Source organism: Esox lucius, chromosome 19 (assembly GCF_011004845.1).
Source record: "Esox lucius isolate fEsoLuc1 chromosome 19, fEsoLuc1.pri, whole genome shotgun sequence".
Lineage (NCBI taxonomy): Eukaryota > Metazoa > Chordata > Actinopteri > Esociformes > Esocidae > Esox > Esox lucius.
The window spans coordinates 5,491,464-5,514,843 of record NC_047587.1 but is presented as its reverse complement, the minus strand read 5'-3'; the positions used below and the strand labels follow the sequence as shown (position 1 = coordinate 5,514,843).

General features: G+C 45.9%; 2 protein-coding genes across 13 annotated transcripts in view; one reads left to right on the top strand and one right to left on the bottom strand.

The window, feature by feature from the left end:
• The window catches only part of hipk2 (homeodomain interacting protein kinase 2), a 75,393-nt gene extending 53,885 nt beyond the window's left edge, over nt 1-21,508 (bottom strand). For 9 of the 11 annotated variants that reach the window (XM_034288349.1, XM_010883326.5, XM_010883329.5 and 6 more), the window contains exons 1-2: nt 21,145-21,506; nt 5,916-7,059 (exon numbers count right to left, since the gene is read on the bottom strand). In XM_034288349.1, coding sequence (XP_034144240.1) covers nt 5,916-7,059; nt 21,145-21,163 — 1,163 coding nt within the window. In that variant the 5' untranslated portion in view covers nt 21,164-21,506. Of the gene's footprint in view, nt 1-5,915; nt 7,060-21,144 lie in introns of all 11 variants that reach the window. The other 2 variants (XM_034288354.1, XM_034288352.1) reach the window with 2 other exon arrangements.
• Nucleotides 21,509-22,290: 782 nt separating this feature from the next.
• The window catches only part of tbxas1 (thromboxane A synthase 1 (platelet)), an 81,419-nt gene continuing 80,329 nt past the window's right edge, over nt 22,291-23,380 (top strand). Inside the window, exon 1 of one of the 2 annotated variants that reach the window (XM_020056802.3) lies at nt 22,291-22,428. The gene's annotated coding sequence lies outside the window, so the exon portion shown is untranslated. Of the gene's footprint in view, nt 22,429-23,127; nt 23,229-23,380 lie in introns of those variants that run through there. The other variant, XM_010883338.5, reaches the window with a different exon arrangement.

Sequence of the window (23,380 nt, the reverse complement as noted above, 5' to 3'; positions counted from 1 at the left end):
GGCTGTCGGAGGAGAAGAGCCGGTTCTTCAAAAAAGAAGCCAGTGAGTGATGCAGGGAGAATGTTCTGCCATGTCTCCCTGAGTGGGCGGCACGCCGTTTCAGCACATTTCATCTCCTCCAGATGAATATCCCGGCAAACGTATGGAAATTGAAAAGTGAATAACTGTTCGGAGGACAATAACAGGTGCTAGGATATAGTCTCACTAGATGAACTGGGGCTCAGAAGTCACGCACTCCTGCCAGATAACCTGTACATTGACCACAACAGCCAGAGGTGTAACTCCACCTTTTTATTAGTTACCTGCTTCAAATGCTTCTTTTTCATTATCTGTATATATTACGAGGGGCTACTGACTGCATGTCCAATTCCCAATAGAAAATGCACGGCCAGCGTGGGATACTCAGGCACAGGCTAGAGGAAAACAACTATTACACTCCAGCGAAGTGTGGTCTGGTGGTCTAAACCACTGCCTCTGTCATACATGAACTACTGCAGCGTGGGTTCGATTCTGGCATGTCGCTATTTCCCATTCTCCTCTTTCTCTATAAATAAAAAGCTTTTCTTTCTGTCACGCGTACTATCAGCACTTCCTCCTCCTTTTATCTCCGTCAGCCCAGAGGAGGACGACCGCTTCCATTTAGTTGTCGACATGGAGAAGACACCTTATGCATGCGTCAGAGAACAGTAACTAACGGCAACCTCATTCATTAAGAAGCCGACATCTCACAGAGAGGCGGGCTAAATGTGCTGGAACGGATCTCTGGCTCCTCTGCTTCTAGTTAACAGCAGCTAGCCTGGGCTAGTGTCACGCTCGGGCCCATTAGTGTAGCCTGAAAATGTAGCGTTAGCAGAGCCCGAAAATGTAGCGTTAGTGAGATGGTTGTGCCTGACTGAGTGGGATGCTACAACTGACGAGCTCCACAGGCAGGGGGGGGGGGGGGGGGCGGAGGAAAGGAGCAGTCCGGTTGCCTGGTCAAGACTTAGGCTGACAGACTGGTACACCATAAACATGGCTGAGTGGTCAGATGACTTTAGTCAATAATAAACAGGCGAGCACCACTAGTAGGCAGAGAGAATAGAGAACCCAGTCCCCTTAAGAGACGTCTCTCTGAGTGTTTCTAGATGGCTGCCAGGTGAGAGCCCTCCAGCCACGGAGACCAAATCAGCACTGCGAGAACAGATGTGAGCCAGCTCTACCAAAATTCCTTACCGGAAGACCAGATAAATGTGCGGGGCTATTTTCTGCACTCCACATAAAACATCTACAGCAGGCTATTCCCACAGCCCTCCTTCTGGCTCTATGAACTGTGTGTGGTACTGTCACGGGATAATGACATTGGTGTTTTCTCATTCAGTAAATGTTCGTCCTAAATCCCCGGGCCACTCTCCTTTGTGAGTCGGAAAACCCATAGCAGACAGGACTGGAATGGTGTTGGAATAGTGTTCACCTCACTTCAATAGCAGACTCACATCAGAAAGGACTTAGATCATGTGTGTATCCTACCACAGAGCCACCATTTGTCTAAAGAGAAAATCATGTTTAAGAAAGATTGTAATTCGCTTATCAGTCATGTGTCGTGTAAACAACTGGTTTTGATCTCTACGCACACATTTTAGGGTCCACCCTGGTTATCGTCATATGCTTGAGGACTAATTTAGAAGCTGGGAGGGACTGCCTCTTTCAGAACAAACACATGCATTTTCACTCACATCCACCCCCCTCACCTGGATCATCTTTTTCAACGGGAGGCCAGCCAGGACAGACAAAAAAGAACAAAGGGCACACAGGCGGGAGGAGCCTCCTAGAATGACAGGAACACTTCCTGTGTTGCATGACATGTGACATGGTCCCTGGCTGTGTGGCTGGACGGTCCTGGAGGACGTTTCCATGGGGAACAATAAGACAATAAGCCTCCGGCAGCCTGGGATGACGTCACATGACAGCAGGGTCAGTAAGTCTCTTCCGAAGTCCTCATCAGCCTGCTACAGCCTTGTCCTCCCACAGACCCGCTACAGCTCGTTAACACGGCTATTGGCTAGCATGGCTGTTAGCTGGGGAAGCTGGAGGGAACTGTATATATGCTAAACCCCAACCTTAAATAGGGACTTCACTGCATTTCGCCCATCACATGACCTTTCCACTGAGATAAATGAGGCAAACAGACCAAACTGAGACAAGACAATAATCCCTTTATCTGGTCTAGGGTAAGCCAGGCCAGCTTACCTGTTACATCATTAGCCAGCTACCGCAGCGAGGGGGGGGGGGGGGGGGGGCATGGGGAGGTAGGCTAGCTATTGGCACTCCACAGTCAGAACCAGAACAGGCACAAATAGGCAACAGACCTGCAGGCCAAATAGAAGGATAGAGGGATTCTATTCTCTGACTAGATTTCGGTGCTGGCGATGATGTGTTTGGCAGAGCACAGGTGAAACCCATGTAAAATGTACTGTGTTATTCAGCGTTTTAATAATTTCAACAGCTTTTCCTCATTCCTGTATATGCTATTGCTCACCTGGAATACCCCTTTTTGTATTTGCTGTCAACCTTATGCAAAATACATAAATAATTTGCTCATGTATGCTCGGCAGCATATATTTGCCTGCTGAATACAAACAGCCAGGTAGCAGGGATTACACCTCCCCGAATGGTAGAATAACGACCGTTTAAAACGGGAAGAGGCTGGAAAAATACTTCTTTATTAGTGCCCTCAGTACTGCGCTTACCATCAAGCACAGCAACAAAACACGCAAAGCAGAACAAATCCCCCTTACCAGCAAAAGCCCTTCCATCTTTTCACTGCAGAATCTAAAATACATATCAAAGGTATCAAGAGGAGCTTTTGAAATGCAGATAAAATGGTGAGAGAAAAAACGAAATCAAGAGGTGGAACGTCCGGTCAAATGCTTCTGCGTAGGCCCTGTGGTGGAGGTCAAGAGAAGTCGGACTACCAAAGGATTATAGCTCGGGACAGAATAAATCATTGTAGAGAACAGTGTGCACAAAGCCAGATTGACTGACACATCTTTATGTAACAGTTCCCTGGAAAAGGCATCCTTTCCAAACAGGCAATATTTAGTTATCTGTTCATCTGAAATAATCAAGGGCTGCTTTCACATTAAGCCTGTAGCCTTTTGACCCCTACTGTGGGGACAGCCAAACGCTGGCTAGAGAATGTCACCGCTGTTACCAGTGACACAAGCATGATGTCTTTGCTAGCATGGACGGATGTTTATGCTGCACAGCTACATACACAGTCATATGTGTGACGATACACCTACACACACACACACACAGCAGCTTTGACATAGTCCCAGGCCAAGTCCCACAATCTCTGCAAAACATTTACGTCTGAGCGGAGAGCAGAGACCTGATGGACAATTCTACGATCAATTTCAGCTCTTTTTCCCTTTTCTGCTGCCAAGAAGAAATGAAGGGATGATCTTCTCTCTCCTGTCCCCAACCATATAATAAACAGCCCTCTATAATTTCACCGGCCTGTTTCTTGACCCAAAATGAAAAATAACACATAGGCTTAGATGGCCTACTACCATACAAAAAGCCAGCATATTCATCCCTGGCTGTATACTGAGCTAGTACTGAAGTTATGGGTAGAAGGAGACGGTGTCACCTGCATATTTCAGGTTGTTTCTTCCTCATTCTTCACTGAACAGTCTTCAGGGAAACATACCATAACAAGACCATAATGACGTCACTGGCCTTGCGTTTGAAATGAAGACATTACAGATATTATATAAGGTCTTATGCAATATAATTCCATAGTAAACTGTTGAAAATGCACACATTCGTGTTGACACCAATTACAGAGTCACTTTCAAGTCTAAACGGCGTCCACTGTCATCTTCACAGGCTGCAGACAACAATGATCTACTACATAAAATAAACATCTCACACCAGCCCATTATCTACATTATCACCTCTCCGTAGACTGCCTGGACATAGTGCCAAAGGCATGCGTGGGTCTGGCTGAGTATGTGTGTGTGTGTGTGTGTGTACGAATGTATGTGTAAGTATGTGTGTGTGTTTGTGCGCGTGTTTGTGCATGTGTGTGTGTGTGTGTGGTACTGTGCCTCACACCTGCTCTCCCCAGACCAGCCAGTGTCTAAGTAGCAACAAAGCTGCTCTCTGTGTGAACACTACACCCCCCCCCCCCCCCCCACCCAACCCAACCCCCACCCCACACCCTTGGCTGGGGAACCCAAACAGCAGAATCTGCTATAAGCAAAAAAATACTTTAAGAAGTAGGGGAGAAGAAAGCCCTACCCCGCGAGTCATCTGGATCTAATGCTGGGCTCTCTGGTGTGGATTACAGGAACGTATTACAGGAGAACTCAGCCTGACCCCAGATCTCCATCCCGGGGGGAAATGGGAGCCAGCCTGAGTGGTGTGGGGGGAGAGGTTCACCAGCCCAGAGGCGGCCTACCACCCTGCTATGTGTTTACAGTCCGTCTTCAATGAGGGGTTTCTCAGGCTGCCGAAAAAAATAAAAAACCTATATTCCCAGAAACAGATCGTAACCAAAAATGTCTCCGCTGCAAATATTTCCCAGGCGCTCCCATTGTGGAGCTGTTACCGCCATGCTTTACGGCAGTCCAGTGTTCAACAGGCCCGCTGTCTTCATCTTCAACGCAGCACCACAACATGGTTGTTTTATCATATTAAACACAATAAGCAGCTGGTTTCTCAGCGAGCCTCTGAGCTTTTACTGCCCCTCGTCTCACACTGTAGGACTGGGGGGAGGGTTAGCACTATGAGCTCGGGACCCACAGGGAATGAGAAGGAGACTGAGAGAGAGCAAAAGAAAGGCAGAGGTAGAAAAAGAGAGAGCAATCTGGAGACTGAGAGAATGAAAGAGAAAAATAGAGAGCAATAGATACACTGTGAGAACGAGAAGAAAGATTCTATCCTACCACAGCTCAGAAGACTAATAAAGCGGTCCAGAGCAATGAACAAAAGCCTTGGTCAAAACTGAGCCCAACTAGGAAAACATTCCAATAAACCAACCGGTAAATCACACAAAAAGCACTGTAATATTGAAATCCAAGGGAGACAAATTTGTAAAGAAACATCTGTCTCCCCTCGACAAATCTCTCCCATATTTATTTCGGATCTTTGAAAACCTTGTTTTTTTTTATTAAACCAAATGCCAGGTCTCGCTTGAGAAAGAGGTTTTCTGACCTCAATGGGATTTCCTGGTTCATTTATTTTCTTATTGTTGAACTTGTATTTAATCTGGGAAAACCCATTAAGAGCAGTGTATAATTCTCATGAATACAAACATTCTAATGGTCACTAAACAGACAATGTTCTCTTTACAAATTTCAATATTGCAATAACATCTACATTTAATCAAGACAACTGTTACTCTCATTAAACACATCTAACACCAGATTCTTAAACTGGCTCAGTGCCACCATGGAATCAACACACAACATAAAGACAGTACTCTAGGTACTTCTAAGAAAAGCTAAAACTGAAAGCAGCTTTACCAAGACCTGTAGAGACTAGTGGGACCTCAAGAGGTAACCATCCCTGTTAACACGTTTCATGCCTCAGGATTTTACACCTTAACTGCAAAGTGAGTTCTGCTGGAAGCTTTTGCAGCAAAGCTCGGTCAACAAAATTGGATGAATGAACAGATCTATAGCACTTGAGTGAGGTCCAGCTGACCTTCTGATACAGGTGATGCGTATTAAACCTGTCACTTTAAATAAAACAAGGAGTGTTCTGGTTAACTGAATACAACAGAGTGGTGCCTACAACAATCTGATAGATGGTGTCATCACGGACAACAGTTGGCAGGAAGGTGACTGCAAAATACGCTTCTCGCTGAGGCAAGATATATTAGGGAAGACAACAGCGGGTTTAATCAAGGTGAAAGAAAGTGCTCTTACCTGTAGTATCGGGACTGCAGGTAGGTTGAGCACACGGCTTTGGACACGTGGCTGGCCGAGCCGAAGTCGATGACCTTGACTCTGTAGGGTTGCCTAGAGGGGTCCACCAGCATGATGTTCTCCGGCTTCAGGTCGGCGTGGATCAGACCCAGGCTCTTCAGCTTCATCAGGGCCGTGGCCACCTGCTGCAAGACCGGCCTGATGTACTTCAGCGGCAGCGGGCTGAACTTGTTCTGCTTCAGGAAGTCGTACAGGTTCTGCTCCAGCATCTCGAACACCAGGCACGTGTGGTTCTTGTGCTGAAAGCACTCGTAGGCGCGCACAAAGTTATAGTCGTCAGCGCTCTCTGTACTCAACCGGGCCAGGATGCTCACCTCAATCTGGCCCTGGCGCGCGTACGACGGGTGGTTCTTCAGGATCTTGATGGCCACGATCTCATTGGTGCCCCTTTTCCAGCACTTAACCACCTGGCCGAAGGTGCCCCTGCCCAGGAACTCCAGCACCTCGTAGGTGTTGGTCATGGAGCAGACCACCTCGTGCTGCACCAGCTGGTAGTCTCCCTCGTTGTTGGAGCCGCCGTTCTTGGAGGTGGCCGTGGACGTGGCGGTCGCGGTGGCCGCCAAGGCCCCGCCGGCTGCGTTCTGGATCATCGCCGCGCCGCTGCCGTGCTCCTCGATGATCGTCACGCTGCTGTTGCTGTTATCGAGCTCCTCACTCTTGCGCTTAAGCCCGCATCGCTGATAGGTGTCCAGCAGGCTGACGGTGCTGCGCCGCGTCAGGTTGTGGACCGCGCCGCCGCTTCCTCCGCCGCTGCCGCCCCCACCGCCGCTACTACCCAAGCCTAACAAAGGCCCCAGGGGCCCTGCGGTGCCTGAGGTGCTGCTGGCCGAGGCGACCACAATGTGCCCTGCGCTGGCCGGGAAGATTAACGCGGGCTGCTCGTAGGGCAGAGAGGAGTTTACGCCCAGAGGGGCGGCGTGGGACACTTGCTGCTTGCTGTTCTGGCTGTAGACGACTCTGCTGTGCGAGCCGTACCCTGTCATATCCCAGTACGAACTCTGCTCCACCTTCAGCTTCTTCACGCTAAAGAAGGCACTTGACTGGAGAGTGTGAGGGGAAAAGACTTGCACTTGTGAGGCCATACCTGGAAAAGAGGATGGGGGGGGGGGAGACGTACAGAACGTGAGAGTTGGGAATGTGAGACAGCGCCTCAAACCCGATCGGCGTCTTTAAATAAAGAGTGCTTAGGTCAGAGCAGGTGGTTACAACTCTCTGGCCCATACTGTCTCGTCGGTCTCGCTTAACCAACTCGTGCATACTCGGATATAGGTAACCATTTGTAATGAGATATTATGTATCCTATTCTTGGCAAGAGACAGAGAGTAGACGTCTGAAAATGACCTAGTATTGGACATTATCGGTTATGTGTTTGAACAGGATCTTTGCATTTTAATGGAAACTATTTAAACAATTGAAATATGTAGAGGAAATACCATTTGTTTTTTTGTTCCCATCTGACCTTATATACACAAACCTCTGAGAATACCCTTTCACAGAGAGCTATAATAAATAAATATAAATGTGCTCTAAAACGAGCCCTTCAAATGTTGCGTGACTCTCAAGGAATGACAATTCTCTACCACAAAAAGCAAAATGACATCCCAGACCCTGCGTCTTGGTACACAAGTCACTTAAGAGAAAGAGAAATGCCTCATCTACTTTTGAAACAACAGAGGAGTATTTGAACTCAGTCTCAACCTCAGATCCCGAAGACAACAAAACAAAAGCAGAAAACTGCGAGTCGCTGAGCTCATGGGAACAGGCTGCCACAGTATAAGCAGAGCTTCTCCAAGCAAACAGCGGCCCAAAAATAACCCTCTCAAAAGAGCCTGTTTGTAGCACCGGAATCATTATTACAGCACAAGCCAGCTTATGCAGGCCTTCCCACTAAGCAAAAGCATTTAAAAGACATCTCCACCATAAAAAGGTATCTTCAGCGTCCTTTCTCAATGGGTTGGTAGTCTTTTATACATCCTCAAACGTACCCAGAATTAGTGTATAAACGAATTTAAGAGCAACCACCTGTGTACGCCTTCCCTCACACGCACTTCACCATTTGTAAACACAAACAAAACCCACACGCTCAAAATTTTTACCTAAACTCATGGATGCACACAGCCAGTTAATACCAGACACAGTCCTTTATCCGAATGCTAAATCCAATCCTGCTTTTCTGGGTCCTAATAGATTATGAAAATAGCTGCCAAATTTCAGCTGCTTTTTTGTAGTATGTAATAAAATAAAAAAAATTGCTGCTAGCGTGACAGATTACTAAAAATAGTTTGAAGTATTTTTGAGTTAGTTTCTGCTTGCGTTGCAGCTTTTGCTTGATTGGGTGGCATAGCTTCAATTCGTGTATTTGGACAAAGCTAATCACCCTAACAGCAGGCTGGGAGAAAAGCAAAGGATGGTTTATCAGACCTAACCCAAGGAATGGGGAAGTTCACCCAAAAATGATTTTAGACTATCCCCTTAATGCTGCAAACTGAAGCCATCCGTGACCTGTAAGCCTAAGGACAGTTCTTAAGCATATTACCAGAGGATTCTACCCGCCTTAAGGGACTTTAGCGTTTTCGACCCTCCAGCTCTAAACGCCCCTCACTGTGGATGAGTGTGGATGGTCAGTGTAGTGTTGAGATCCACCAGGCCCATTTTCCTCATCCCGGTCCAGGCATCGACGCGTGGAGGGGGGGGTGGGTTGAGCGTCCGCCGGGCTATTAGGAGCAAGGCACTCCGTTAATCACATAAGCCATCAGGGCCAGATGTCACTGCTTAGATTACACACCGATTCCTTCACGGAGGACTTGACCGCTAAAAATAATGCGGGCACAGTTGCCGTTGGCATAGTCACCAGGCACCATCAGCGGCGCTGTGGGGCGTTCTGAGGGCCAACTGAGGGATAATCAGTGTTCAGCATGAGTACCGGGCTACCTATGATGGGGATGGAACATTCCAGGCTTACCGCGCCATGATTATGGATGAGCAACAGCAACAGCATCGGCCAGGCAGCTTTGGGTTTACAGCTCTAGGCTCGAACTGGAGCAGCTATTTCCATAGCAGAGCCATCTGAAATTCTCCTCAGCTGTCCTTAGTTACTGAACACACGGTAGTGACATTTAAGCAAAACCCAGCCCTCATGTACCAACTTGGGAAATTGCACTGAAACATATTATTAGGAAACACTTGGCCAAGCTTTTATTAAGAAATACTCTTAGGAAATTTGCAATTTAATGTATTCTTAGACAAATACTAAGGAAACGTTGAAATGAGATAGACTCTAAGAAGATGCTTCGGAAACTTGGGATATTAAAAGTATCAGTGAAGAATAATTCCAAGAATCAAGGAAAGTAGAACAGTTAACACAACAAAGGTTGAATAAAGACTATAAACCTACTGACAGCCGGTGTTGGACATAGATAAGAAATGAAATGAACAAACAGTATGGGGTCAAATGACTGGAATGTTATCTCTAAACAACATGCACAGGCAACAGTTTACAGAATAATACTTCAGTGGAATGTCAGAAGTTATGAATCACCACTGGATTGCCACTTGAAAACTGGTTGAATGATCTGAACCTTGACCATGTAAAAACCACCCTGCTTTCTTTCTGGTACTTGTTGGCTTTTAAACCAACATTCAAGTCTACAAAGCTTCCAAAAGCCCACATGAGGTTAATTCGAATTTTCTGAACTCTGTGCTAAATGCAGAACTGTTAAGGGCCCATTGTTTGACGTTTAGCTACGATGTTGGAATGCCTAGAGTAACCTGGCACTGCATTTACAATACAGTAAAGAGCATGGAATTTTCCACTGTTTAGAGACAGCATGTTGAAATGGTAACGGTCAATGTCTTCAGGGGGATTATGTCCTCAGTCAAAGGTTAATCGGCTGTTTGAGAGGAACAAGTCATTTCTACACAGGAGGCCAAGGGAAGTAACCGGAGAAGAAAGACAGGCTGATGGCCTTCTTTTCTGGTTACTGACCGACTGGGTCCAGTGTGCTTGGCTGTTTTAATTAAGGCCTGCATCGTGGTGAGCAAGACGACGTGCCAAAAATCGGAGATGGGAAATCAAACACAGACAGACAGGTCTTCCGGTCAGGAGCTAAGCACGCTGGGAATTAAGCAGAAGCCAATGGCAATGTTTCATGTTAATATCCATCACCTTAAGTCGTAGAGAGAATGTACAGTTCTATGCATATCACATTAACTGCCTCAGTGGTTCAAAACCAGCAGCACGTAACAGCACATACCAGGTGACCCAGCAGTACCCTGAGGCACGTACCAGGTGAGCCATGGACAGGGATTTTCAAACCATTTGTGGGCGGGGGTGGGGGGGTTGCTGGCTCATGACTTGACCTCTCACTGTCCATACAAAGTAATATCTCCTTGGCTGTGATGGGGACAGTGGTGTGAGACATCTATGTTGCCCCCTCAACTGAGTATCAGGGTCATTGCTATCCACCCCCCACCCCCCACCCCCCACCCCAGAGAGAGAGACTGTGGTGCGTTTCTGTCTTCCCCTATCTGTCTGTCTGTTCATCCATCCATGGAGACACCGAGCAGAGAGACCCTGCTGTGCCAGACAAGTAGCAGTCAGACAGTCTGTCAGTCAGCCTGCCTCTCATAATGAACTATCATACTGGGGACTGGGGGTAAGAACGAAGGAACACATCAGAGCAGAGAAACATATTCTCTGTTCAGAACAAACCATGTATGTCTTCTATTGGAGTGCTGGAGCCTTGCACCCCCCCCACCCGACATAAACATATGCACCGCTATTGACCACCCTGTCTGCTTCATAGTTCTCATCTCAGCTTATTTATATCATGCATTAGAGAGGCAGTCAGCCACTGGAACTAGAGCCTCTCGCTGATTCAGGCCTCCTAGCAGGCCACTGGAACTAGAGCCCCTCCCTGACTCAGGCTACAGAAGCTAACAGGCCACTGGAACTAGAGCCTCTCCCTGACTCAGGCTACAGAAGCTAACAGGTCACTGGAACTAGAGCCTGTCCCTGACTGAGGCTACAGAAGCTAACAGGCCACTGGAACTAGAGCCTCTCCCTGACTCAGGCAACAGAAGCTAACAGGCCACTGGAACTAGAGCCTCTCCCTGACTCAGGCTACAGAAGCTAACAGGTCACTGGAACTAGAGCCTGTCCCTGACTCAGGCAACAGAAGCTAACAGGCCACTGGAACTAGAGCCTCTCCCTGACTCAGGCTACAGAAGCTAACAGGCCACTGGAACTAGAGCCTCTCCCTGACTCAGGCAACAGAAGCTAACAGGCCACTGGAACTAGAGCCTCTCCCTGACTCAGGCAACAGAAGCTAACAGGCCACTGGAACTAGAGCCTCTCCCTGACTCAGGCTACAGAAGCTAACAGGCCACTGGAACTAGAGCCTGTCCCTGACTGAGGTTAGCTAGTAGGCCATTGTTAGGGAACATACCACATACCACATACACACAGGCTCCACACAGCATAGGGCTGGCTTATATAGGATGCAGTTTGAAAGATGCACACATGGTTTCACAACCCATAAACCAACACCGTGCCTGGTGAAGACGTGACCCTCCCCCACAGTCCCCTTCCTGGAGAACACCAACACTGGTTAGCTCCTCATGCTGACTGAGCTGTGTGAGATGTCACTCGTGCACACACATGCAAAGTGCACGCACGCACACACACACACACACGCACACAGAATCCAGAAGGAGGCATGCAGACCTATGCATTTCAAAATCCTCGTAAAGAAATAACAAATAGCTGGAGGCCATTATCATGCAATCCAAACTCAGAACACTGCAAAAGCTTAGCACCGGTTAGGTAATGTATTACAGCTTGTTATTCACAAGTACAGGCCCTATAAAAAGCCAGCTGTTACGTCTATGATGTACCTTTGGCACGGTTTCATTGGGCTACAGCCTGACCTCTGCCTGTTTATTTACCAGCCCTGAGAGGGGGACGAAATGCGGGCAGATGGACGGGGGGTTTGGAGCGACAGCAGAATGGGCTCTGTTTGAGAAGTGTTCCTTATTAATCAAATCACGAGTCTGGAGGGAGTATAAGGTACGGCACCCCAACTTCCTCCCCTCGGAGAAAAAGAGAGACAGAGCGAGAGAGAAGGACAGACCGAATGAGAAACAGCCCGCTCTGACTGACTCTGCTTTCAGTCCTGTTTTCAGGTGGCCAGGCAAACACAGCAGGCCATGCAAGGAGCCACACCTGATAAACAGCCTGTCGTGCCCCCCCCCCCCTTATCAGCCGTGTACAGTAGCCAACAGGCCTCTCTGTCCCTCGTCACTGCCTGCTCTCCCTCTCAACCCTAATGAGCAGTGGGGTGGTTGGCTATAGACACTGGCGGACTATTATGGCCGACACCGGTGTCTTGGCGTGTGTCTGTAGCTACGCACGCCTAAATGTTCAGTCACCAAGGAGACTAACCACAATGCTGTGATATAATGGTGTGTGTGTGTGTGTGTGTGTGTGAGTACGAACGTTGAGGTGAAATGTTTGTAGTTCTTGCATTGCTGCAAGTGCTGATCAAAGGCCAAGGTTAGAAACCCCTGAGACAGACACACTCAGAACACACAAACACAACTTATCAACAGCCATAATTCACTCTAAAGATCAAACCATAATATCCCTATAGCATGTCTAATTTTTCTGAAGAAACCATAATCAGATTATAGACCCAGACCTGACAATCAACAGACAAATCAAACAAGACAAACGTATAACAGACAGAGGGAGCAATTTTATACAAATAAAAAAATAGAGCTGTTAATAAATTCTGAAGAAAAGCGTTAATATGGTAATAGCATTTACAAGGGGGCACATCTGTATTAAACCACTATGATTATCATGGGTAAAGTGTTTTACTGGCTCTGTATACACTTGATTTCCAATATTATGATCATTGTAAACAATTGATTCCTAGGCAGGCTTGTCAAAAACTAGGCAAGCTGATGTGCTTACTACGTGTGGGGAGACAGGAACAGAAAAAGACTGCAAACATTTCCCATTGGAACTAAACAGCATTGTCTTTGGTTTGTGAGACATTAAGCAGCCCCAAAATGTCCAGGATGAGTGTTTCCTGGGGATGAGCGTTTCCTGTGGGATGACTGTTTCCTGGGGGATGGGTGTGGAGCAAACAAGGGGTCAACAGCTCTGTTCTAATCTCCAACACACTGAGGCAGCTACGCCTGTCTTCAGCATACTCCCATCCAGCCCTGTCTGATCTCAATACCATGCCAGAAATTAACCAACTATTACAGTGGTTGTGTGTGTGTGTGTGTGTGTGTGTGTGGGTGGGTGCCCAGCTTCATTGGGCGGTGAACCCCGACCACAGAGAAACCAGTTGAACCCGATGAGTTACACATCAGCCAATCAACCGAGAGGCAGGCACTGCGTTTTCAAAACATGTTTGTTTTAGAGTAGTAGCAATTTCTGAGAAGAGGGCCGGTCTCTCAGCCTGGCCGGGTGGAGGGCAGATTGGACTGACAGACTGTCTGTGGTGTAGTCACTCCCCCTCCTCTAAGTCAATGTGTCTGTTCATGATAAGTGGTTGGTGCTCTGCCCTGATCAGAGATGGCCACGCCACATAGAGTAGAGAAGACCCTGCTTTCCAGCCTCTGTATCACCCCCTCCCACACCAGAACAATTCCATCCAGGCCCATGTCTGGTTAGCCATCCCTTCTTCCTCGGCTCACTGCACCTCCTCCTGTTCCTTCCTGCCATGACAGAAACCCAAGGACGGGTCAGGTCGTTGCACCGTGCTTCCCCCAGGTAACCGCAGGCATTATGTGACAGAGGAAGGGTTTGGGCATCGGTTTAGGACGAGGAAAGGGTCATGGCACAGAGTTATTTAGCAGCTGATTCAACAAACTAACTTGTCTGAAGGGGTGAGCAGCGTCCTCCCGGAAGGACTCATATCACATCCCAACCCAGGAGGGCACAGTTCACAAGCCCTTTTGCCCCAGCCCTCAACTCCCAGACTCTGACTCTTTCAGAAAGTTAGCCACGCAAAAACAACAGACCTACAATGCAAGAGATTGAGGACAAGCTTTCATATATCTAAAGGTCAGGTCTTGCCCTTTCCTGAGACGCTTTCCCTGAAAAGCTGGAGCTAGCTCTTGACTGAACACACAGCTGCAATGTCCATCCTGGAAGATGAGGGGCGCCTGTGCATAATGTGTGTGTGTCTGTGTGTGTGTAACTGAAACAGTGTGTATGTGCATGTGATTGTGTGTGTGTGACTCTGAATGTGTCTGTGCAGCTGATCCTCAATATGAGCCAGTTTAGAGGAGACAGGCACACCCACCAACCCCCCCACTCCCGTGACATCTCAGGGCACCCTGGAGGCCCATGGGCCCCTTCAACACCCCCCCCCCCCCCCCGCCCAACCCCACCCGTTAGGTCCTCCCTCCTTAATTTCCCCAGCATTTCCTCTCGATCTGAAAAGAAGGGTCAGTTCTAAGAGCAGCCAGGCAGAGCTGTTCTTTACTCATGGGCCTCAGGCTTTGAAGTGGGGGCTCGTTTTGAAGGACTCAATGCTTGGGTCTATGTAGCTGGGAATGAGGCCTTGAAATAATAACAGTCAACTGGATTGTTACAGGAAATATAAGATAGGTTACATTTTTTTTATTTGACCTATATGTTTTGGCTGTAACGAAGACCTAAACATTAGGCAATGGCAGTTTTAAAATGCACTTAAAAGATAGCGAATCAAGATCGATGTGGACAAATGTCTGAACTGTTGCCTGGGGGCATTCTTTTCTAGCATTTTCTTTTTAAATGTCAGTTGAATCAGTGGTCTGGTATTAGGGCTCCCAAGCCCCTCCGTCTCACGTCAAGGCCAGAAACATCTGAGTGTGTGCGGGGCTACGATGGCTGACACGCTGGTGAAAGACCAACAACACCGAAAGGGGAAAAACACACAGGAATGCAAGAGGAACGGAGAGAATGAAACACAAAGAGAAGGACACTGTAAAGGAGAGGAGATGGAGGGACACAAGTTAATATCCATGCCTGTTGATTCTTCACCTAGTCGTTCTCCCCCTTCTCACCTCTCTCTGTCCTGTCTCCCCCCTGTTTTTGTGCCCCCCCCCCCCCCCCCCCCGGCTCCAAGCAGAAGGTGGGCAGACTGCACGTCTGGTCGCTTCAAGTCCTCCGCCAAGCATGTCACTGTTCCTGCGGCCATCTGTGAAAGGGCCGCCAGCCCGCCGCCAGCCAGTCGGTCGATGCTTCGCTTCCCATTTGTGGCCTGGAGCGGGACGGCCAGGCCTCTCTGGCTCCCTCAGTATCCACGGTGCCCCCCCCCCATGTAGGTAAGCTCAGGGAATTACGGATCAGAAGCAGACCACACTCTAGACCTGTGGCCATGTTGCCCAGTGTTTTTCCACTCCTCACTCCCTCACGTGCAGAATACCTCTATTTAGCCTCGTCTGTCAATTCCAAGGGATACTATCACATTATCTCTCACCCTCTCTCCCCGCTGAAGTGGGGGAAAGTATGCAGAGAACAAGAATGCCTTGGTAAAAAAATAAAAAAAATATAATGACATTTTATCACTTAGAAAATCTCCACAGAAAAAGGGAGACAAGAGGACGGGCGACTGGGTGTTTTTTTTTTCAATGGTCTGACTGTTCCCTGTTTCCAGTTACTGTACCCCAGTCCGGCTGTAGACTGATGCACCATTCTGGAGACTACTGGACAGTACTGGGCCCGGCCCCAAACTGTGAGTGTAATGGGATATGTCAAGCTGAAAGGCTATACAACCCGGTCTGTTGTTCTTCCAGAGAGTACCGTGCTAAATGGACTGGGTTCGGGGGGGATGTTGCCCAAAACAATAGGATTAAGGGCATTGACATTGTCCACCATCACGAAACAGGCTTGTGTGGGAGGTGCCATGGGGAAGGGCGAGCTGATGGAGGGACAGAGGCATGATCACAAGAGCACAAAAGCCGTGGCTACAGTAGCCCCCCCACACTCTCGTAAACACCCCCCAAAACCGCTCGCGTCACATGGATCTAAACTGACCAATGGCTTCTCTTCTCACAAACAAACAGAATGGGGGTGGTCCGGGTGGAGAGGGGCAAACCGACTGCTGGCACCACCTGGGAAGTGGGTTCAAGGGAAAAGGCAGACATACAAACAGACACGTCGGTTGAGCAGGTGAAGACACAAATAACAGAATACTTTTTTAGTGGAAAATGAATAGTTTCCCAAATACTACTTCACAGCTGCTCCGACACCGTTCAATGTATTCTATCCGTTTAAGATGGAACAAATGTACAAGCTAAGACTCCCGTACTCCAGGACAACCCCACTACACCACAGACAGAGCTGGATGAAGAGCAGACGACTTGCCACGGCCACCGGCAGCTGTTCTACACAAGCTGACAGAAAACACAGAGCAACACCAGAGCTGGTCTTCACACACGCATGACACTCTGCATGGAAATGCCTTCTGTCAGGGTTGAGCAGAATGTCCCCGTACAAACACGCAGCGCGCCAACAAACCCTCCCCACAGCCCCGAGGTCTGGAGCCACGGTTGGTGATGTACTGTTTAAATAGTCTTCACAATCAGTGCTCACAACTTAAAACACTCCGACTGTTTTAAGGGTTTACCCACGTCTGTGATTGTCACTGCACAGCAAAGCAACGCACTGGGAAAATGCGACGGATGCATCACATTAAAAGCACTGAGACTTGCTCTGGCAGATGAGCAGCGCAGCCCATGCTCTGTGAAAGAATGAGATCCATGTACCTTTAAAGAATGTGGCCCATGCACCCTGAAAGACCGCGGTCCATGCACTGTGAAAGACAACGCCCCATGCACTGTGAAAGACCGCGGTCCATGCACTGTGAAAGACCGCGGTCCATGCACTGTGAGGGAGAACAGTACGTGCACTGTGAAAGAGAAAGGTACGTGCTCTGTGAGAGAGAAAGGTACGTGCACTGTGAAAGAGAAAGGTACGTGCACTGTGAAAGAGAAAGGTACGTGCACTGTGAGAGAGAATGATACGTGCACTGTGAGAGAGAAAGGTACGTGCACCGTGAGAGAGAATGATACGTGCACTGTGAAAGAGAAAGGTGCGTGCTCTGTGAAAGAGAAAGGTACGTGCACTGTGAGAGAGAAAGGTACGTGCACTGTGAGAGAGAAAGGTACGTGCACCGTGAAAGAGTGAATGCTGCCAAGGAATTTTGGAAATCTGCACGCTAGGACCAATTGAAGAAAATCTGAATAAAATGCTCCTCTATCTGATCTGGTCCCTCAAATCAAAGAATAATCAGTAGTGTGTAGACATAGGGTTCCCAGGAATGTTACAGCACAACTATGTTGGCTGAACTGTAAGTGCTTTGTTCTGCCTGGCCTCTAACCAGTTAAGTACCCAGTGTTTCTAGATTTCTATTAAATATGTGATTAGCTACAATTCCAGTGAAAAATATTTTCTTCCAAAACTGTGAAAAAGCAAGCGCACTCTAAAAAGACAAGGTTCTTCGAGGGTCCTTTAGGGGTTCTTCACATTGAAACTCTAGGGGAACCCTTTCAAGTTCTTCAAATAACCCTTTAAAAGGATTCTTGAAATAACCCCTGTTTAATGTTTCCTCAAAGAAACGTTTGAAGAATCGGTTGGGGTAGATTTCTGAGGTTGGTTGTTCATATGGATCTTTGAGTAACCAGTATAAATAGATACCCTTTGACATTATTCCTTCAAGAACTTATAGGGGTTCCCCCATAGTTTCGTAATGAAGGACACTCTAAGAACATTTTCTTTCAGAGTGCAGCTTTTCTGTGTTGTAATGGTGAGGGCAGACACCAGTGATTAAACATATGAATGTGAGTGAACCTCTCATTGGCCAGCTTAACCCCCTCAAGATTATTACGTCGTACCCTTTGGCATTTTAACAGTCTGTTTGAGAGGCAAGTTTGAGAAGGGACTATTAAACAGTGTTTCTGCAATTTATGCTTTTGGCCACAATTTATTGTATAGTTCAAGTCAACAACATCATATGAATTAACAGAATTGTAACTTTTAAAAGTGAGATTTTCACTAGTCAGTTACTTTCAATTCTGTCAGAACCCACATCCATCTGTTCCTCTCAGCACACCCTGTGAACCATTGAACCAGAAAGCCACATCAGAGGGTTAACATATCCCTCTTGCTTCAACAGGCATTGGGCTAACACACACTCACTCACAGCTGTCTTCAAACGACTGTCGTTTCTCTGGTGCCTTAGTACCACCTCTCAACGGCTTAACTTGTTCTATTAAATACTTTCACAAAATCAATCCCTCCAAGAACCTGAGAAGTGAACTCTAGATATTTGTTTCCTTTTCACAAAGACAAGCTTGAATAATGAGGAGACCATCGAGACTCAAAACCATGTTCATGCCATTTCCAAGGAGCAGTTATAAGGAATTAGGCAAGGGTGGAGTTGCCAACTGAAAGAATGACATCACCATGGTTATAAACCGGGGAACCAATTATCACTGTCCAAGCCATGTACATATTGGCTGATGACAGTGACAAGCTAAACTCTCCCAACTCCCCATTCTGCATTTTATCGCAAGAGCCAGGATACTGACAATTCTAACTTAGTCAGGGGATGAGTTGGCCCCAAATACCTAGGGTTTTCCTGCAATCCTAATCAAAGTTGAAATGCACCAACCTTGGACTGAAAGCTGGGGTCACAGCCCTACGAGGAAGATATCAATCAGACGGCTCACGTCCAGACAGGGAGGGGGAACAGACAGTACAGTGAACAGACAGTACAGTGAACAGACAGTACAGTGAACAGACAGTACAGAGCCTCTCTTTCTCTTCAATCTTTCATTTCTTTCTTTTTCTCCCCATTCTCCTTCTTTCTCACCTTCTCTCGAACCTCCTCTCTAACCTCCTCTCTCACCTCCTCTCTAACCTCCTCTCTCACCTCCTCTCTCACCTCCTCTCAAACCTACTCTTTAACCTCCTCTCTCACCTCCTCTCGCACCTCCTCTCGCACCTCCTCTCTAACCTCCTCTCTCCAACTCTTTCAATCCTCTCCCTCCCTATCCCTCCCTTTCTCTCCCTCTTTCACCCTTTACCTCTGTGTCCCTCCCCCATCCTCCCCCTCCCTCTATTTCCCTCTCTCTCCCTCCCCACTCTGCCTCTCTCGCCATCTCTTTCATTCTGTCTCTGCATTTTTCGCTGTACATGTTTGTGCCCTCAGACACGGAGCAAAAAGTGGGGAACTCACCCCACAAAAGACAGGACCTTTTCTCAGTCTGCCACAAATGCCAGCCTACAGTCCCTGTCACCGCGACCACCATCATGGTCATCATCAGCCTCTGAATAATTCTTGGTCCATTTCTCTATGAGATGTTTTCCAGGCCTGCCCATTGCTCTCCAGTATTTTGTTTGATCTGACACTCTGACAGAGCCACAAATGAAGCTCGATGGTGCCCTGGTGTACGCTGCCATGCTTCTTGACACCCAGGCACCTGTTGATGAAATCCAATCCCCGCATTTTGAAGGTACTACATTGATCTTGGTAATCAAGACAGAAACACAATGATTCAAAGGAAGACGGGGTCATTTCAGTCTTGGTAGTTGATGGCCCCTGTCAAGGTTTTTCACCAGTGGAAGTGGCCATTTCATTGGCTGTACCAGTGTTCCACGAAGATGCAGGGAACAAACACCGATCTTGGAATAGCGATCGGCAAGAATTCCAATGACAACTTATAACCTTGCATAATGCAGTCTGATTTCCACTCTCCTTGTCATGTGAATGGAAGCTCTTGGGCTGTTTAGTTTGTGGAACTCTCCAGCCAGTCAGCATTAAATCAACCGGCTGGATTGATGGTAAAGGATACAAGAGTGTCTCTAGCCAATGTATTACACATCTAGTGATTTATAAAGACATGAATTGGAATGAACGCTTCGCTAACACAATCTATACTGGCACCAACATTCCCATTTTCGTAACAATCAAAATCATTACTAGATGTTACTCAACGTGTAGTTACCGGTTTAATAAAACGGGTTGTGTCCCAAGTTTTACCAGCAGAGGGAGCACCAAGTAATAGTAAAATAATACACCAATGCAATTACTGTATGAAAGCGATTTTCTGTTTTTTTATCAACCTTCAATTTGCATGCGCCAGTTGACCGAAAAAGAAAGTAATTGTGGCAGATTTCATCTCAGGAAAACATCCCTTTATGAAGGTGCTATGTGCTGTATCCTATAATAGTAAAATATTCTGGATATGAATAGATAATCGAATAGCTTTTCTACTGGTTGTCATCACAACATTGAGGTGCTCCACTGTTTTGCCTTATTCTAAACAATAAGGCTCTTTATCATGTGAGGCATTGTAACAAAACAGAACAGAACATAATACAGTACAATACCCCACTCTTAAAATACTCTTGTGTTTCCAGTGGGGCAGTGTTTTTTTTTTTTTTTTTTAAACATGCTGAGTACAATTCTTTCAATGGGATTAGTCACAGACGTAATGCAGCAACAGTCCTAGGCTATACATGCATGTATTAGCCCTACATTTGAAAGGAATATTTCCTCCAAAGAATGCATGTTTAAAAAGCACTAAAGACTGAACCTTACTAGAGAACTGAGGATTTGCATTCAGACAATTTAGGCTACATTTGCCCTAGGTTTTCGTGACTGCGAGCTGTCTGCGAGCTGCGATGTTCTTCCTTCTCGCCCTTTCTCTCTCCTCTGAAGAGCAATGGTCTAATGTACAATATTCGGAATCAAATGCAATATATTTGCATTTACAAATGATGAATTAGAAAGGAATTTGTAGCCGACTTAATAAAAAATGTGGGACGTCATGAGAAACATCAGAAGAGGATAATTATGACGGCTATAGGGATGTAGACTTGTCTATTTCTAATGATTCGACCATTGATTTAACACTATGTTTAAAGCCAGAGACACAGCTATTATGAAAATCCGACATATATTATCAAACCGATATGAAGCAAAACTAAACAATAAACAGAAAGGGCAGCATTGTATGTTTTTGTAATACAAAGACATAGGTAGTATGACAGTTCCCCTTCTGTTGCCCTGCTCTCTCCTGGAAGCAGTCTTATTCGCGATAATATTTTATCCAAGCCGGGTTTAAACACAAAAATACCTCAGATATAAACGTATCTTACCTTCGTATACGGGGGCCATCGGTGCAAGGACTTTTGTTATTCATTGCAAAAAATAAAGCGAGATTTCTGTTCAGAACTCAATAAAAATCTGCCATCTTGAGCCACTGACAGAGTCGCTGTCTCCTGCATTACTAGCCCAGTTCATTAGTGAGAAGAAAGGTCTAAAATCCCATCCAGGGTTCCAAATTGAAGCTCAGTCTATGGGGGAAATAAAAGAGGACGATTTCTGCAACAAAACCCAACCGATTGTGAATTGTTTTTTGGCTCAAATGTTGAGCCAAATTGCAGGTTGGTTCAGCTAGTATAAGACATGTCTGTGGAGTCCCTGCAAAAGTTGCAATGCGAGGAGTAAAGCGAGTTTGCTGTACAGTAGCGTGTAGTCAATTGACTATCGAGTCGATCGTAGTCGCATTGGAAAACGTACCTATTTGGGCCTCCAGTACTTTCGATTTAACGGTTGTGTGTGGGCCAACTTAAGAACCATTCATTTTAAATGGAATTTCATAACGGAAGTATAGGCAAACGTTTCATGCGTATAAAATGTGGCATAGTGCTATCATTTATGTATGAATGTGGCTGAAAAAAACACTGGCACATACATCCGAATTTCCCATGAACACAAAATCCTTGTTATACACTAATATTGATTTAGATTGATTTCCTACTGTGCAAATACGTTTGTATTTTTTCACTTGTCTGACATATAATATATAATTGTTTAAGGAACATTAAACATGAGCATTGTGATTATTGCAATTATACATTAAGCTGTAATAATTAAGCTATAACTCACTTCCCTTGGTTGGTATTCTTATGTTTAAACTGTCTTAAGAAAAAGATATCAGGTGCGTATGACTAATATATTAATCACAATTGTTAACATACGATGTACAGGAACAATTTCTAATGTAAATTATTATGAAGTGTAATCAGATATCCGGGTTACAAAATCATTGTAAATCTTGTTTTAGAACTACGCATTTGCATTGCGTTGAATTATTCTGTGTGACATTCGTCGTGTCTGTATCAAGCACTTATCATACAACATGACGACATTAGATTTTCACAGAATGAACTAGAGCGGAATCCGATTACTCTGCTCACACAGATGTGAGTAATCTGTCATTTACCAGCAACGTTAAAATTCAGCCTCTGCTCACACTCCAGGACATATTATATGTTCTCTAAACGAAAAAAAACAAAAAAACAAATACGCATTATAGCCTACCATTGATGCGAGAATAAAAAGATATAGGCCAGCAATCACATAATTCAGTTTACCAGGTATGGATTTTTTTTAAAGAAAACACATTTTGCATAAAGGATGGATGAATGCCTGACTAAAATGTGTGATGTATATTTTATAGTGTAAAAAGGGTAAAAATGGCTAGGCTGAATAGACAAATCTCCACATGGTGTGGACAACAGCATTAAAAAAAAAATCTCATCAATACTTCTGTGATGCTAAAGAAATATGAATTCAGTTCAGATACTTATTAATCTGGACTCCAAAGTCAGAGCACTGAGTCTGCTACCTTGACATGCACCCTGTTTGACATTATCCTCTGCACACAGCAACCTATAGCTAATCAAGTCTGACCAGCTTGCGCATGCCGCTGCCTTCATCAGGAATCCAAACACGAACAATTAAGAGTTAAGTCTGCCATAGAACAACGAACAATGCCAAACAATTATTCTAGTTTAGGGCCAGAGTGACTAGGCTACTAAACGATTAAATCTGTCTGTAACCAATCGGTTGTACATCCACATGATATATTCTCAGCAGAATATTCTACTGTTTATTCGAGTGCGTTGTTTAGCAATATGCATAAGCTCAATAATTGAATTAAATGCGCAATGTATATTTGTCTTTATATTTAGCATTTTTGTTTAAAACAAATATATATTAAAAAAAATCCTAATCGGGACAGCTACTAGTTTCAACAAAATAAATATTAGCGTTGCAAACCAACGCACAGTTGTAGTCCTAAAGAACTACAGTACGTATTCCGCACTTCCGTGTCAACAAGACGAGGTCCAAAACAATGGTCTAACATTATATACTACAATCAAGTAATAACGAGGTAAGAATCAAAGCTTAAATAGAAAGATACAGTTAGCCTACAGCATTTTTGTTTTGTTATTCAGTTACATTGCAAGATGTGAGCGTTTCCCCATATTTGCTAGTCAATCACGTGCAACCTTCGGTGACATAACTCAACGTTGTGGCGTTAAC